Consider the following 18,500-nt stretch of genomic DNA (forward strand, 5'->3'; position numbering starts at 1 on the left):
ACTTGCCTTTGTCAGTTCCATATTTCTGCTAGTAGCTCTCTACCAAAGCACTTTATAATCACTTATAGATCTGGGTTTTAGAACTAGACATAGAGCCTTATAATCAAGGATACCAGACAGTGGTATTTTTAGTTACCAAGTACTTACTGAGCACCTCTGCATGCCTGGCACTGTGCTAAACTATGCTGTGAGGCAGCTATGTCAAGGAGAACATGAGCCCCTCCGTTCTCCTACTCCCCATCAGTCACTGGTATTCACACAGAGTAACTGAGACAGGCACACAAATGATGACAGTACAAAGCTACATGAGTGTCACACAAGTGGCACAGATACATGCAGTTAAGTGTTCCCGGGAGAGAGAGAGCACCTTCTGCAGAGGGGCCCCCAGGAAGCTTCAGTCACTGGCCCAAAGTTGCCTGGTCGACATGGAGTGAGCCTTTCGTGGTGGAATAGCCTGGGCAAAGACGCAGAAGTTAAAAGCCCTAAGGTGTCATGGCAGTCACTGAGAAGTTCACTGACATGAGAGGGTGGACTGCCATCAGAGGACTAAATATCACACCAACAGGCCTGGATAGATGGAATGATATTAATCTTTGTGCCCTCTTAGCACCATTAACATTAAGATCTGATTTGATTCTTTCTTTTTCCCCAAAAAGCCATAAAAGTGTTGTGTATTGGAATTGAATTTTTTTTTTCCTGATAAAGATTTGCCCTGAGCTAACATCTGTTGCCAATCCTCTTTTCTTGCTTGAGGAAGATTCGCACTGAGCTAACATCTTTGCCAATCTTCCTCTATTTTACACATGGGTCACTGCCACAGCATGGCTTGATGAGTGGTGTAGGTCTGCACCTGGGATCCGAACCCATGAACCCAGGGTGCCGAGGTGGACCGCGCCGAACTCAACCACTATGCCGTGGGGCCAGCCCTGGAATGGAATTTTAAAAATCTAATTCATACTTCTGTCAAAGTGGACTTGAATTTGAAGATTTGTTTTGATTTAAAGTTTCCTTAAACTTGAGCTCTTTGGATCACTCCCTTGTTCTTCATTCTGTAGCTTTCTTTGGAGCCTTTTACATGGAGCTGCTTAGGACTAGGTCACCCCACATCACAACTGCATTGCTTTCAAGAGAGCGCCTACCTCCCAAAGGTTCCATCTTTTAGATGGTGGACTTTGAGAAGCACATCCTATGTTAACTTTATTAGTGGGGCCTCTGTTAGGAATACAGTAGAAGGGCCATGCAACAGGAAAACCCTGTATTCTTGTTCCAGCCCGTCTTTCGAGAAGGTAGGTGGCCATTAGCACACATGGTGTCCACACAGTGAGTCATAAGGAGGAGACGTATTCGTTCTGTGGTGCAATGACTGTGCTGCTGGACCTTCAAAGGGTCCACCTAGGGGAGCTGTCAAACAAATGAACCTTTTTGGAAAGTAGTTTTGGAAGATCCATCAGGAACCATAAAAATATTCATGCCTTTTTACCCAATAATTCCACTTCTGGAAACCTTTTATAAGAAAAAACAATAAGATGCTATAAAAGATTTATACGTAAGAATGGTAGTCCCACCACTAAGTGGAAACGATGTAAATGTTCATCGTGTAACAATGATTAAATAAATTATAATATATTTTACAATGGGATATTATGCAGTTATTAAAAATAGCCTTTCAAAGAACATTTAATGACATAAGGATTATAAAATGAAGTTAAGTAGAAAAAGCAAGTTATGATATGATTCCAAATTTAAATTTTGTGTATTTGCTTACAGACATGTATACATTTTAAATCTATATGTGAATTAAAATACAGAAAAATACCAAAATATTAATAGCCACATACTCTAAAGCCAATTTTTAGGGAAAAAAGAACAAGATCTTCATAAAGTCCCTGTGTAGTTTTTTTTAACATCAGAAATTTCCAGGCTGTCTGTTAATGACTCCTCACTAGGTGAGAAGGACATTGTTTCCACTTATCCTAGGGCACAGCTCACCTCCTTCTCTGCAGTGACCTTTTTTCCGATAGTCATATGATCTAAAATTAAAATTCACAGTATGCATTCATATCAGTTAGGATTTAGCTTAGGTTTGTACAAGAAACTCAAATAACTGTAGCTCTAAAAAAAATGGAGGTTTATTTTTTTCTCACATAAAAAAAAAGTTGAGGGGCCCGCCCGGTGGCGCAAGTGGTTAAGTGTGCGCGCTCCACTGTGGCGGCCCAGGGTTCGCCGGTTCGGATCCCGGGCGTGCACCGACACACTGCTTGGCAAGCCATGCTGTGGCGGCATCCCATATAAAGTGGAGGAAGATGGGCATGGATGTTGGCCCAGGGCCAGTCTTCCTCAGCAAAAAAAAAAGAAAGAGGAGGATTGGCATATGTTAGCACAGGGCTGATCTCACAAAAAAAAAAAAGTTGACATTAAGCTGTCTAGGGCTGGTATGGTGGCTCCATGGTCATCAAAAACCTGAGCATCTTCTTTCTACCCTTCATCCTTAGTGTGTGGCTCCCATATCAAACTTATCTCACAGTGCTAGATGGCTGCTGATGTTCCAGCCATCAAGTTCATATTCCAAGCAGAAATGAGGCAAAGTGGGGAGAGGCAACGGAGTGCCCCTGAGCTGAGGCAGCCCCCTTTAAAGAACTTCCCCAGAAGCTAACTCCTCAGTGGCCTCCTCTAGCAACAAGGAAGGCTGGACAATATAGTCTTTTGGATATACGTATTGTCCCCCCAGTAAGGAAAAAGGAGACACAGATATTAGGTAGGCCACAACTACATAATGTGGTTATCTGAAATTTTAATAAATATGTTTTTGTACCCCTTCATTGAAGTTTTTGTAATTAGTATAACTGTGTTACAGTTAGATGTAATTAATGTTAGAAAGAAATCAGCATTGGTTAAGGAAACAGTAGAGGAGCAGCATTTTGGGAAAAGCACTGGGCAGAGGTTAGAAGATGTAGATTCAGGTCTTTGCTCCTCCATGAGTTGACTTCTCTGAGCCTTCATTCTTCCCCAAAACAGTGAGAGTGATGATTCTTGTCTACATGAGTTGGTCTTGATCGTACTCTTGTTGGTTCCCCCTTCTGTACATCACCCACGTATTTCCCTGGCCTGCCCCACTCCGTACCTTCTGCCACCTCCTTAGTTCAACCGGAATCACCTCTTACCTGCACTCTTGCTGGGCTCTTAATTGGCTCCCTGGCTACAGCCTCCTCACCCTCCTGTTTGACTTCACACCTCAGTGAAGGGATCTTTTTTAAGCACAAATCTGAGTAAGTTGGTCTTCTATTTTTAACATTTAAAAATTTTCCCCAGAATGAGTTTAGCTTCCATGATCTGGCCCTAGCCTCTCTTTCTTCTCTACCCACCCCCCAGCCACACTCACAGCCCGTGACATCTTTGACATTCTCCATAAGCCCAGACACATCATGTGCTTTCACACCTGGCTGTCTCTGTGGATGCCATTTCCTCCATCTGGAATGTGCTTCTCACCCCTCCCAGCTCTGCTTCTCAGCCCTCTGAATTCCTCCGAGGCCTTGCTTCAAAGCCATATCCTCTGGGAAGTCTTCCTCACTCCCTCAGGCTGACTCCCATATCCTTCTCTATCCCTCTAGTCCTGCTGTTGTTCCCTTTGCTAGCACCTACCAGATTGTAGGGTAATCACCTCCCTTCTTGTCTTCTCCCCTCCTAGACTCAGAGCTTCCTGAGGGCAGGAATCACGTCTTCACATCTCACCCGAGCACTGTGCCAGGCACAGACATTTGCCTGTCTGCCAAATAACTGGGGGGTGCGGCTGCCCTTCCAGGCCTCCTCCAGGGTTCACTGGGTGTTCCATTCAACAAACACCTGTTCTTAGTGTGCAGTAGGTGACTGGCCCTGCGCTTGTAAGAAAGACCCCTGGCCTGTCTATCCGTCTTCACTGCACAGCCATTTGTTCTCCATTTCCTCTGGCTCCATTCATTCTCTTTCCCTCCAATGGTCTGCTGAGCACTGTCGTCTGCCAGGACTACAGGACACAGGGACACAGACATGCAGAGTTGCCAGCTAGGAAGACGTAGCAAATGGCATGGGAAAATGGAAAGATTCACATGGTCTCCAGGGGCTGTTATCAGTGTACCTTAGTAATGACATAATCTCCCCTTTTCCTGGGCCATCATTTTAAAACAGTATTAAGGCAAGAGGGGAAACCACGTGAGGGTCTTGACTCTGACCCCTGGCCACTCTGGTGGCTGCTCTAGCCTTTGGGAGTTCCCCCCATTTACTTAAAGAGCAATTACTCACCCAAAATTACCCACAGACAGTGGCCAACTGCTCTGAAATCCTTTCTTTATCAGTTCTATCTGTTCCTAACAAAGTATCACATGCTTTTGGAGAAAAATTGTGATGAAAACCCTTTGTTCCAAAGGAAGGGCCAGTTACCTGCTGTGGCCCCAGGTTGTGGCTCCAGCATCCACTTGGGACAGTAAGAACATTTGGGCACTAACAGAGACACTTCATTAAAAAGAACACTTAAAAAGGAAAGGGCAGGAAAGAGGAGAGGCAGGAGGTGACTGAAGAGACTGCTGTCCTCAGCCCCACTGGGTAGGCGGCCCCATATCATTTGTATCACCTTTAACGCAACCCCTTTTCTAGGCCAACATAGACAAAACACAAGCTGCTTTATGCTGAAGATCTTTCCTTATAGAAGAAACAGTTCTAAAGGAGGAAGATCCTGTTAGGTGAGGAGTTGCTCTGCACACATCTGGATGGCTCTCCCTCCAGCCACCAGCCAGGGAACCCGCTGAATGGTCTCACCCAGCTCAGGACAGCCTGAGAAACCTAGGCTGCGGCTGCTGGTGCCACTTCAAAGGCGAGAAGGAATGAGTGTGTGGATCTCTAACTTTTTCTCACAGTAAGGGAAGTGGGAATTGGACAGTGCAGGCAATTAGCAAAGGCAAATCTGGTGGCTACGCTTTGCCCCACAGTGCAGTTTCCAGCAGGAAATAGCCCTGTGATGGCAGATGTTTGCATTTAAATGTTAAAAATGCTCTTTCTGACTTTTCACAGCGACTGGAGTCCCATGGTTCTTGATCGTGTCTTTTCTTTGCCTTCAGGTCCACATTGGCCAACTGTATTCGACTGACAAGCTTATCATTGAGACTCAAGAGAAGGCCAGGACCTAGGGAGCCGGGACCAGCCACCACTGGCAGCCATGGACCACCTTCAGCATCCATTCTGTGCTTGGGACGGGGGCTCCCAACAGACCACGAATGGCTTCTTCCATCAGCTTAAAATAGCCTCTTGCTCTACCTGCCCTGTAAGAGCTGATAAACTGAGTGAGGTTTCCATTCTTCTGCAGCCTTGGTGGAAAAGGATAGCTGTCTCTCCTTCATTCAAGTGTTAGAATGAGGAGCTGGAGTTCACTCACAATAATGCTGTGTATTATTGTGTCTCCTCTCCACCCCACCCCTCTTTTGTAGCTCGTCACCACTTATATAGAGCATTTCCAGACTGTCTTTTTTGGTCCTTGACAATAAACAGAATTGTCTCCCTCAACCTTCTATACCAGATACACTCATCATGATAAATGCACTTTTGTTTCTTGCTAATGCAGGTCCTGCAAAGGGTAGTGGGAGCCAACTGGAGGTTCCAACCCTGAGTGAGTCCTCCCTTTGTGAAGGCAAGTCCAAGCAACAGAGATTTGGGGTGCCGTGGGGAGTAGGGCAGGGCCTAAGGGGTAGAGGGTGCACCCTGCGTTTTATACCTGGGCCCAGTGCAACAACAAAGGTGGCCCATGTGTGGATGCACACCTAGAGACGGTACTTTACAACCTGTTACTCAGCGGTGGTCTGAGGATCACCAGTGTCAGCCCCACCTGGGAGCCTGTTGGAAATGCAGCATCTCAAGCCCCACCCCAAACCTTCTGAATCAGAATTGTCAGTCTAGCACATCCCAGTGACTCCAGCACAGGGAAGTTGGAAAAGTGCTGCTCTCAGCACTGCTTCCAAAGCTGGCTTCCTAAAGCTCAGCTACTGAGTCACAATCACCTGGAGAACTTCAGAGTTTGGAAAAGACAGATTTCTTGGCACTTCCCTCCCCTCAGATTCTTACTTAGTGAGAGGTGAGGCACAATAATTTATATATACATTTTTTAAGCATTCCCAGTGTTTTTAATGTTCAGCCAGTTCGAGAAACTCTGCTCTTTGAGTATGTTACAGGTAATAAAGGTATCATTTGTATATATTTATTCTTGGAAACACATTAATTCAAAATGTGGAAAGAAGGTGTTAGATGACTTACTTGACTTCTGGGGAGTTTATGAGGGACCCAGACACTGTCCAAGTGATTTCTTGTTTCCCTTTATAAACAGTAATAAGTGAATCCATTACTTATGGTTTAGGTTTGGTGCAGGCTTATATAAATATTTACAGGACCTAAAATAGCTGTGACAGTGTCACTGTGTTAATTCTGCCCCTGAGCCATTTTAATTCTCACAGTCCTGTGAGTCGAGCATGAGCATCCTCCTCACTCTCATGGTAAAAGATCGTGTCTACCCATCTCATCTATGGATTATAAATTTTGTTGTAATGGTACATTCAAAATAGATTAAACACGTAGTGATTCTATTTGGCAATACAACTTGTGATTTCGGGATGCTTTTGCCACTGGATGGTCTCGTGCACCTGTGAGAGTAATGCAGTTCTTGTTGGTCCCAGATCTCTCACCCTCTGAATAGTCCCCACACAGTCTGGGGGCCGTGGTGTGAGAATAACCGTTCCACGGACGGTGAATGTGCGTGATGTGGGAAATGTGCTCTCCTCTTCAGCTGACTGTCATGGGCAGACTCCCAGCCCTGGTCTGTGAGCTCTGGGTCACTGTTTCCACTCTGCCTCAGTGGTCGTCCAGCAACAGCTATATCCAACAGTGGTGCTAACAGATGTCACCTCTGATTTATACTTCATTAATTAAAGCAGCTGCTACTTGGAAACCCAAGCCCAGATTGGAACCTTTCCCCTAGCAGTATCAAATTGCTGGCAGGAAAAGAGCTCCGTAGAGGACTTCCCCCCCAGATTTTAGTCACAGAGGCAGTGGACCTAGCAAACTTAACTTGTTCTGCAGGCCTTTAACAGCAGGTTGCTTTTATTTTAATTAGAGAACATGAATGGGTTTAAACACACCCAAAGCCTTAATAAACAGAGCTAATTTTTCTAACTCAGATCAAATTAACTACACACTTGGAATCTGTGGAAAGATACGAGAATTCTGTGACATAAAATGACACCAACAGGAGTCTTGATCCTCCCTCAGATTTCAGGTGCAGGTACAGGAGACGGAGCCTCATCCTGTGAGTTCGCCAATTCAGAGGACCCAAGGTCGACTCTAGAGCTTTGAACAAAGTGACATTCCCGTGGGGACAATCATTTGTGTTTCCATAGTAAGGCATTCCACTTGCTTGACTAGGCCCCAGCTGAGGGACTTGGGGTGAGGGGATTGGGGAGCTACACTCTCCACCATCAGCCTCACAGAACTCTTCTAGTAGGTGCAACTCTTCTGAAGGTGGGATTCAGGCAGGGGTCTAGAGATCACTTTCCAGTGTCAACATTTAGCAAATAAGAAATACTGCCATAAGTTAATTTCTCCTGAGACAAAAACCATTAGCTAAGCATGGGTATTTCCTAGACCTTCAGCGATGACGTTTGGTTGGTCTGGCTGTAATGTTTTAATACCTTGTATGGCCAAGCACATGGCTATGTTGTTCTGATGACTATTGTTCTCTGGGTTGTGGAACTGAAAGACGATATGTTCTCTGGGTTGTAGAACTGAAATATGATCATCATGGAATTGACGTAGCTTGCTTTACATCTACTCTGCCCTGCTACCAAGCAGCAGTTGCCTCCAACTCCCTTCATCCAGAGCCTCACCCAACGTCTCAAGCCCCTGAATACAACCAGTAGTGCAACCCAACATCCAGGAGCAAAGGGGACAGGCTGGGTTGAAGTCTACAGAGATGACAAGGTGTCAGAGCCAACAGACATTAGAGCTCACTTAGTCCAAGCCCCAAATCTGCAGGTATGAAAACTAAGATCCTGAGCATCTCTGGATCGTTTGCAGATCCAGGCCCTTTCCCCTACATGCCTTTCAGTCGCCTTTCTTTTCACGCACTCAGTATTGATTGAGGCCAGCTGGTGCCAGGTGCCAGGGAGAGACAAGCACAAGACACAAGACACAGCCCCTGCCTTCACAGAGTTTGCATCTAGCAGGGAAAGCAAATGAGAGTGACAAGTCTGACGAACATTACAAAGAGTGAAATACAGGTGCTCTAGGAGCTGATGGTGAGGCTCGGGGAGAGCCTCCCTGAGGAAGGCAGGTGTAGGTTTAAGATTAAATGAGGAAGGGTTAGCTGAGCAAAGGGTAGGGAGAGGAGCTGTCTAGGCAGGAGGAACAGCATATGCAAAGCCCTGAATTAGGGGGAAAAGATGCAATGCTAGGAACTAAAGGAAGCCCAGGATGGCTGGCAGACGAGGATGGATAGAAAGGCAAGGACCACACTGGAAGACCCTGGGAGCCTTGGCCAAAGGACTGTAAGGGGCTACTGAAGTTTTTAAGCAGGATGACATTTGTATTTTTAAAAGGTCACATTGCTGTATGGGGAATAGATTGGGAGGGATGCAGGGAGACCAACTTTTTTGGGGGGAAGGGGGCAAGGTGAGCATTGGATTGAACATTGTAATCCAGGCAAGAGATGGTGGCAACTTCCACTTAGGAGGATGACAGCTGGAAAGGCGAGTCAGCATCACCCTGAGAAGAACTTGCTTTGACTAGGCTGCTTTTCCAAGGGGGATGAGAGACATGTGGAGCGGAGATGCCCCAGCTAAGCCTGGTGTACATGAGCCAGCTCCCAGCTGACCTGTAGTGGCACAAGTTAATTAGCTGAGCCTCCCAGCCAAGTCTAGCTTATATCTGTCAACTTCAGCCCACTCTTAGACGTGATAAATAACACATTATTATTTAAAGCACTGAGTTTTGGGATAGTTTATTTTGAAGCAATGACAAGCTAATAAAGAGAGCATCTAGTATATTACCTTAATTTATTATTTTTTCAGGGCACATAGCAAACCAAAGTGTAGGCAGATAAACTTGGCAAAACTGTGGGTCTCCTGTGTAGGGCTACTTGCACAAGTGTCTTCAGAGTACAAGTACAGAGTATAGGTCTCACACATCTTACGGATAGAAGGGCTTGCAAACCACTGAACCCCGTTAGGATGTACACTGAGAACAAAACAGGACAAATGAAAGAAGCGTGTGGGGGTCTGAGGGGAGTCCAGCAGGAGTCTCAGGTCTGGGACCTGGGTAACTGGGCAAACGTTGGGCCACCCGCTGAGACAAGACAGGAGTGGGCACTGTCTGAATTTTTCTCCTCCTGCCAGGTTCAAACAACTTCAAGTTCAAGTGGAAAGACCAGTGTCTACAAATCTATCCTTTACTTCCAATGGTTGAAAATATTGTTTCTGTTTGTTTTTAAAAAAAAAATCCATGGGAGTAAAACAATTTGAAAGACCCTTATAAAGAGATTTTACCTGTAGCTCTCTGTAGAACAAATATCCTACTTCTATAGGTAAAGCCTGTAGCTAGTATTATCACTGGGGACAGGGATAATAGGGGGAAATTTTCTATTTTTAGCAAAAGGTGACATGAGATTTAAGAAAAAAGAAAGGCTGAGGAAGATTGGTCTACATACTCTAAGAATATGGTTCTAAGAATGAAACTATAATGCACAGTAAAATATCAACAAGTATACAGAGGGGCCGGGCCTGGTGGTGTAGCAGTTAAGTGCACGTGCTCTGCTGCGGCGGCCTGGGGTTCACAGGTTCGGATCCCAGGCGCGCACCGACACACCGCTTGTCAAGCCGTGCTGTGGGGGGGTCCCCTATAAAGTAGAGGAAGATGGGCACAGATGTTAGCCCAGGGCCAATCTTCCTCAGCAAAAAGAGAAGGATTGGCATTGGGTGTTAGCTCAGGGCTGACCTGCCTCACAAAAAAAAAAAAAAAAAAGTATACAGAAAGTACACTAGTACATTTTATAACAAAGTGAGCTGCCTTTTTTTTGGTTAATTACTTCATTCAAACTGTTATTTGCTTTCTGGATTAAAGAATATCTCAGGTATTGAGGCCGGGCTGTACATATAGCAGCAGCTGGAGAAACCATAAGCACTCAAAAAGCAAGAGAAAGTATTTCCTACACCACGGATACTGTTCTCTGATTTGGGAACTCTTCTGATCCTTCCCACAGTCACGGACAAGAAGTTCCTTGATAAATATGGTCTGAACCCAGACAACCAAATCTTGACTAAAGACACCAGCCATATGGACTGTTTGAAGAACATTTTAAAAGTTCAACCCGTTAAACGGTGCCAGTGGCTTTATGCCAGGGGCCCAGTGTGTGATTTAGAAGCCACAGGAAGCGGCCCCATTTTCTGGATCATTGGGACAGACACATCTGGTGAGGTCACGCAGAGGAAGGTGGCGAAGCCCGTGTGATTGCTCATTATTACTAATGAATGGAACCGCCAACAGGAACTTGTGCTCCATGCATCACAGGTCCGCAGACACCTCGCCGCTAATCTAGTGCTTGCGAATTGTTACAAAGGATCTAGAAAAAAGCTGGAACTTGGTACAGAAAGCAGTGATTTATGATACAGCAGGCTTTTTCTCTGACAGAATTTCTGGACAGTGGCTCACCTCGTCTCTGCAAATAAATAGGATCCTTCACTTTTCATTCTTTCTGGGGCTGTAGCCCTTATTAGTACTTTAGGGAACCATTCATGAAAATTGCTTCTCACATTGAGCTCCATACGGGGAGTAACATAGATGCTCTTGCTTTTCTCAAGGGCAGAGTTTTTAGCCCAAAGACCATGAAGAGAGAACCCCGAAGGAGAACTCTCAGAGATGACTCTGACTGTATTCTTTACCTGGGGGTGCCACTGACATCACAATGGTGACAGCAAACAGTCGGTGTCCAGTTTTCTTGAAATTAGACCGTAAGCAATTATTGACACGAATAGAGTTGGAATTGCACTTGTTGGAGTCTTTCTCAAGAAGAGGTCTCAGACTCAATATACCTGTGCTGACCAGTGTGCCATGTCATTCATTAGGGATTCTGGCTGCACTTCCCAGAGAAGCAGGACTTCCAGGGATCAGCTGGCTCAGCAGGGAAACAAGGAAAATGGCTTCCTATAAATGATCTGCATCCTTTTCCTATTAAAATGATAAGGTTTCTTAGAAAGTTCAATCGTACTCAATAGAAACCTTTTTCTCTTATCAGTCAGCAAGTTACTTTATTTGCTTTACTTGCCAGTATCACTTAAATATCTATTGGTTAAATGTCTATTGGTTAAACATTGTTAAAACATTTCAATAGAACTTCCCATCAGTTACTAAGTGAATTCACATGACTTCATCTGTCTTGAATACAGAGACAGTTTAATAACAATATAATTGGTTCTAGGTTTTTAAAGGAGTATTTCATGTAGGTGCATAGATGTGATATATACAGCACGTATCAGATATATGATCGAGGGATACAATATTAATGCTAAGTGTCTTGTCAAGATTTGCTAAATATACTCTTCCACTTATGCTTCAAACATGTAACAGATTTAGGATTATTAATTTGCCAAATTTTAACATGTATTTCCACTTTAAAAACATAGCCTTATGTTTCTTTGTGGGACTATATAAATAGAAGCTTGCGCAAAGGGCGGAAATGATATCTCAATAACTCAGCCTGCAAAAAATAAAACATTCCTTCTTAAAAGAAAATTGGAAGACAGGAATATGGTGTGATGAGAGGAATGAGGATGGTGGAAACAAACTAGCCACTGGGACAGGACAGCCTGAGACCTGGGGAATGCCATCATGGATGAGGGGCGCTAATTCCAGCTGGGCACTAATTGACTTGGTGATGTCACCTCAGTCCCTTCAACTTGGGCCTTTGTGGGATGGACAGATCCCAGGACCCTAAAGACATTTCTAGCTCGAAAAGCCTGCAATTCCAATTAAATTGAAAGGAAAGAAACCATCCTGGAGACCTTTAGAATGTTAGTTTTTGGAATAATTAGCAGGAAATCTTTAGGACCAGTCCTCAGCATTGGTGGTCTTGTCTTGTTTGGAGGTTTGGTGCTCTTTTGGGTGGACCAGATCTTTCAGCCCTGCCCATGGCCCATGAGAGCCCACATCTGGGATTAAACTGGGCAGTGAAGCCAGCTGGGCCCTCAATACAGACACAGGGAACTCTTGGAGGGGGCCCTTGGCCTCTCACAATCCTCACCAGCCTCCAGTCCAGGTTCTGACACAAAAAGTGTGTTTCCAACATCTTCGGAACTGAAAACTTTTTCTCCCTGGGTTCTGCTGGCTGCTGAGATTCCTAAAGCGGAATTTGGAGTCAGCTGAAAAAGAAGGGACATCCATCGCTTGCTTACCAAGAAGTAACTTTTCCCTTGCATGTCTTTCCAACAGGACAGGGTTAAAAAAGAAAGTTCTGAATGTACTCAGAAGAGAGTAGCTGGGGTGGAGGCACGGTTGGGGCAACATGTGCCAGGGGTCCCTGTCCCTGAGAATCTGACCTCATTGTGGGGAGACCAGCTAAAAATATGTGAACAACTAGAAAATGACCAAGTGCTAGCCTGGCTGTGAGAGCGAGAGAAGCATGGACTGGGGAGGACTCAGCAAGACCCTGGGGTTGATAAGCCTCAGGACGGAGCGAAGTGTTAGGGCAGGGAAATGGAGAGCACACCTATGGGAGCACCGTGAGAGGCAGGCACAAGGGTGAGTATGCATTGAAACAGGGAGCAAAGCCTCGTCCTTAGAGGCTTCCTGATGAGAAAATAAAGACTGCTCCATAAGGTACCCAAGCTATAGACATCCCAGAAAGTCATTTATTCCTTCATCTTCCAGCCTTGCCTCCCTGACGGTGAGATCCCAGGTAAGTAGCTTCTCTAAACTTGTGTTTCCTCATCTCTGAGATGGGTCTGATCGCATCTGCCTTACAGGATTGCTGTGAGGACTGTAAATGCTTACTGCACATACAGTGCTTCTACCGTGTGTGAGGTAGAGTAAGCAAGGAGCAACTGTCAGCTGCTTTATCACTCATTTAGAAACTGTGTCAGACACCCTAGGGGTGTAGAAGTGGACCAGATGTGGATTCTTCCCTTATTTACAGTACATTTAGCACTGTTTAGGGCATGTATGTAAATAGCTTTACAAAGTCTAAGGTGATAAGTTACCTAGGAGAGGCACCAATGAAGCAGGGCTCAAAGGGGTCGGGGTTAAGATACAAAAAAGGAGAAATTACTTCTGCCGTAAATTCTAGGTAAGGAGTCTGAGTTTTATTTGGTAGGAAAGGGAGTTGTTAAGCCAGGGGATGGTGGTATGCAGCAGGTTAACTGGGTAGTGACACATAGAAAGCCCGTGAGTGGAGAGCCAGCCAGGAATTGCTGCAGGAACTTAGATGTGAGGGGACTAAGGCCTCGCTGAAGTCAGTGGCATGTGGACTGGATGTGGAGGAAAGAATGAATCCAAAAGCTATTTCCCAATGACAGACTTGGTGAGAGATTGGATACACAAAACAGAGAATGGGAGTGAAGCAAAGGTAACTTGAATGTTTTGAACCTAAAAGACTACACCTCACTGCATGTCCATGGACACACACCTCACTACATGGCTATATGTCTACAGCTCACATTAGTGTGTGTGTGTTTTATTAGCAGTTGAGACACTTGGGGGTATCTGCCCAACTCCTGAGACCCCCCCGTTTTGCTCCCTCACAACAGGAGTCGGAAGCTCTTGACAAACATTTTGCATCATAACCCTACCCACACTTCCAGCCACAGCTAATAAAACAGGGATGGACACCTGACCCAAAGTGGACCACATTTTTTCTCTTAGAAACTCAGAACTAGGAGTAAGAGTTAGGTTTCTGTCTCAGCTGTTTGCTGGCACTCAAGGGCCATAGACTTGGGAGGCACAGAGCAGCTGTTTTCCATCCATCATGTATACAGAGAAGAGGAGAAATCCAGTCTGCAGGGAAAGAAGGATGCAGCAGAACAGAGGAGACAGGAGGCAGAGTTCCTCCTGATTCTGTAGCTTCACGCTTCTTGGCCTCCAGGCCCTGTTGAGTCCCAGCTGCCTTTAGATTCCACATGACAGCCCAGGATCCATCAAACCAACTCCCCTGTTAGTTCAAGCTAGCTTGAGTCCGTTTCTGTAACTTTCAGTTTGGAACATTGACTCTGCTGTGTTTTACTGAAATATGGGGCCATGTGGAGGCGTGCAAGAAATCAGTTCACATTTTTTAGTAGGTAAGTTCCCCACTTGAAAGGGGACCTAGTTCTAGTGTCAATCCCCCCAGAAGCAGTAGGTAACGGGGACTATGATGACAGGACCTGGGTAGGAAGGGAGGGAGGTTGACCTTGTCCAGATATTAAGAGGTCTAGATGTCTAGGGCTGTGCCTTCATGAGAGACCAAGGAAGAAAGGAGGAACTCATGCAAAATCTCCTTTCCTTCCTATGGATGAACTCCAGATATGTTGTCTTCTCTATGTCTGGATCTGTTGTAGCGGGATATGGTTAAGAGCAATGGTCAGGCTGTCCTGGGTTCAAACCCAAGTTCAGTCTCTTACTGCTGGGCACACTACTCAACCTCTCTGAGACTCAATTTCTTGAAAATTAAGAAATAGGAGTAATATCTATCTCACAGAGTTGTGTTGAAGTCTCTAAGAGGGCCCAATAAATGGCACCCAACCTCTTCCCAACCCAAGTTTTGTACCACTTAAGAAATAAAAATGAAAGTCAGTAGAAACAATGTCATCTTTATAATTGGTATAGACTACAGTGAACAACACTGCCAAGTATGAGTCAAAATGGGTTAAATAAGTCCATATTCCCAAAGAGACTCTTCACACCAGGGAAGTGTGAGTCCACAGAATGTACACACTGTCCAGGTTGTGGCCTCCCACTGCATGAGAGGAGACCCACCCTCAGAACCTCACACAACCAGGAAATGTGGACCAATGACTGTCGCCCACCCAGCTGGTCACTGTGGGCAGCAGTGAGGACTGGGGCAAGAGACCACAAGTGTGGGAGAAATCCCTGTCAGCAGGCAGAAGGAGAGAAAAGGTGTTTCCCCACTCCATCTCCCAACGGAGACAGTCAGCCCTTGGTATCCATGGGCTCCACGTCTGCAGATTCAGCCCACCTGGAAAGGCCTGTGATGGCTGCATCTGTACTGAACATGTACGACTCTTCTTGTCATTATTCTGTAAACAATACAGCATAACAACTATTTACATAGCACTTACCTTGTACTGGTTATTATAAGGAATCTAGAGATGATTTAAAGTTTACGGGAGGATATGCATAGATTATATGCAAATACAGTACTACACCGTTTTATGTAAGGGACTTGAGCATCCACAGAGTTTGGTATCCACCAGGGTCCTGGAACCAATCCCCTGCAGATACCCAGGGACGCCTGTAGTTGCTGGGACTGAGTGAAATAATCCAGGCAAGTGACATCACATTCTATGGGTATCTAACCAAATCAAAATCAGCCATTCTCAGCAAGAGACAGACATAATTGACAAGTTAGAACACAAGGGGTTCTGCCCACCGTGGCACTGGATGGGTGCATATCTCAGGGAGATGTGAGATGGGATGTGTGGATCTGTAACTCCCTCACTCTGTCCCGTCTACCCCACCTCAGACAGGTTATGAAGATCTCAATGTTCTGGCCATGAATGCAGTATGGGCTGTTTACAGTTTTTTATTATTACCAACATCACTGCTATAAACATTCTTGTATTTCTCTCTTGGTGCCCACATGTACATACTTCTGTATATATGTGGAATTTCTCATCCTGGGATTAATGTGTGTAGTCAGCTTCAGTAGATACTGCCAAACAAGTTTTCAGTGTAACAGTCCCACTCCTTGGATGTCTAGACATATATGCATGTGAGAACAGGGCTAATGTAAAGGGGTGGATAGACAGACCAGGCCCTAGGCTGGGAAGCAGCCCTCTGCCGTGGCAGGCAGCAGCTTTTGTCCAAAGACTGCCCCTGCCCTCCAACGAGGAAGTTCTCATCTAAGGGAAAGAGACGCAGAATGGCCTACCAGCCCTCCCTACCAGAGATTCTTGCAGTACCAACTCCAGGGATTCTGAGTGTCAGATTTTTTTGAGGAAAATGACATTTCCTTACATGTGTGGAGCTGGCTGGGGTTTGGAGAAGAAAGGAAGATGCAAGTGTGAATGCAGAGAATGTGCCTATAGATGTAGATTTAGAGTTATTCGCAAAGAGGCCTGACTGTCCCGAATGCAGGCTCCGTGAGAGCCATGCCCCTGTATGTCTTAATCTCCATGTATCCCAATGCCCTAGCCATGCCTGCCACAGAGGAGAGCTCCATCAACACTTGCTCAGAGAATGAACAGGTTTCCGACGAGCTGACTGAGGGACCGGTGGCCACTGCAGGGGGTATCAAAGAGTAAGACATAGTTTTCCCCTCATGGAATCTGCAGCATCTTTGTAAGAGAAAACACAGAGTTGAAGGTGGATTTCTGGAAGACAGCATGGCAGACAGAAGGAGAATCAGCCCCAAGAGACTGACAAGGAGCAGCTTGGAGCGGAAGGGGGCAAATCAGAAGAGGGCAGTCACAGAAACCAAAACAGGGTTGCAAAGAATGGACGTTCAGCAGTAGTCAACAAACAGGAGGCCCCCCAAAGTAGCTTCTTAAGATAAGGCAGTTAATCTTTGAAGAAGCTATTTCAAAGAAATGCAACAATACAGGTCAGATGAACATATGTGCATTGTATATATTATGTCATAATGACACATATACATAATATACATCCCATATTGTGAACAGGAAGCAAATGGCCTGTTTTCTGCTCAGGTAACAAGAACAGTTTGTCTGGTTAGCACATTGGGGACCACTGTAATTTGTTCCCCAAATTGGAAGATTCTTGTATTCTTCCTACATTCAGACGTAGTCAGACAAGCTTTATCCTCAGAATGAAGTCAGTAGAAACCAGCTGGCAGAGGCCAGAGGGAAAAGAGAAAGACGTTGAAAACCAACTGTATGTAGGCACTTCACAGATAATTTCCCTTTGTGCTCACAACAATCTAGTTAGGCAGGAATTACTGCCCCCATTTTGCAAATGTGAAAATTCATGCTCATAGGTTAAGGGACTTGTTTGACAGCACACAGCCAGCCAGGGCCACACTGGGGTCAGCTGCAGGCCTGGCTCCCCTGGAGCCTGTGCGTCGTTCCCACATCACGCCACCTCCCTGGCAGCTAAGTGTTCTTCACAGGCAGAGCGCCTGACGACGCTTTACACACTTCTCAGTGGTAGGGTTTTTTTAAGGTTTAATTTATTTTTTATTTATTTATTTTTTGTGTGTGTGAGGGAGATCAGCCCTGAGCTAACATCCGTGCTGATCCTCCTCTTTTTTTTTTGCTGAGGAAGACCGGCTCTGAGCTAACATCCATTGCCAATCCTCCTCTTTTTCTTCCCCAAAGCCCCAGTAGATAGTTGTATATCATAGTTGCACATCCTTCTGGTTGCTGTATGTGGGACGCGGCCTCAGCATGGCCGGAGAAGCGGTGCGTCAGTGCGCGCCCGGGATCCGAACCTGGGCCGCCAGTAGCGGAGCGTGCACACTTAACCGCTAAGCCACCAGGCCAGCCTTAAGGTTTAATTTAATTTTATTGTAATTATTATTATAACTTTTTATTTTGAAATGGTTTAAGACTCATGAGAAACTGCAGAAATAGCACAGAGAATTCTTGTGTATCCTTCACAGAGCTTTCCCCAATGATAATGTCTTCCATAGTCATAGTACATTACCAAAACCAGGAAATCGGTGTTGGTACAATATATTAACTCAGGGTTTTTCAGCCTCGGCACTGAGGTTTTAGGCCAGACAGTGCTTTCCTGTGGGCATGTCCTGTGCATTGTAGCACGTTGAGCAGCACCCCTCGCCTCTGCCCACTAGATGCCAGTAGCACCCCCTCCCAGTTGTGACCATCAAAAATGTTTCCAGACTCAGGGATAGCTTTTAAAGTACCAAATTGCTTTACATTCTTTATTCAAAATAGGACTTTGGGCTCAGCATTTTTCATATGTAACACATACAGAAAAATAAACATACAGCAGAGCAGCAAACAAAATGTTTTAAAAATCCTCAGAAGTGAAAAGACATTTCAAACCACAAAGATATATAACCATGTTTTTAAAAATCAAGGAGAAACATGAGGGCTGGGTTTTGACTACAGTAGTTCTTAGTTTAAATAAACACTATCAAAAATCACATTCACAGAAATCTGTTACTCAGCTCAAACATTCTACTGAGCACATTTCTCAAGCAAATCTTAAAACGGAGGTTAATGAAGTTATTTTCTCTCACAGTATTAGAAGGAACTGTGTAAAATTCCATGTAATCACATAAAAATCTACTATCTGAAATAGTGGCC

General features: G+C 45.1%; 1 protein-coding gene across 1 annotated transcript in view; it reads left to right on the top strand.

Moving 5' to 3' along the window:
- The window catches only part of LYRM4 (LYR motif containing 4), a 180,065-nt gene extending 174,529 nt beyond the window's left edge, over positions 1 to 5,536 (top strand). The window contains exon 3 of the mRNA XM_058555336.1: positions 5,088 to 5,536. Within this exon, the coding sequence (XP_058411319.1) occupies positions 5,088 to 5,156 (69 nt within the window). The 3' untranslated portion in view covers positions 5,157 to 5,536. The remainder of the gene's footprint in view (positions 1 to 5,087) is intronic.
- Positions 5,537 to 18,500: the final 12,964 nt, after the last annotated feature.

The sequence above is a fragment of the Diceros bicornis genome, chromosome 14 (genome assembly GCF_020826845.1).
Source record: "Diceros bicornis minor isolate mBicDic1 chromosome 14, mDicBic1.mat.cur, whole genome shotgun sequence".
Taxonomy (NCBI): Eukaryota; Metazoa; Chordata; class Mammalia; order Perissodactyla; family Rhinocerotidae; genus Diceros; species Diceros bicornis.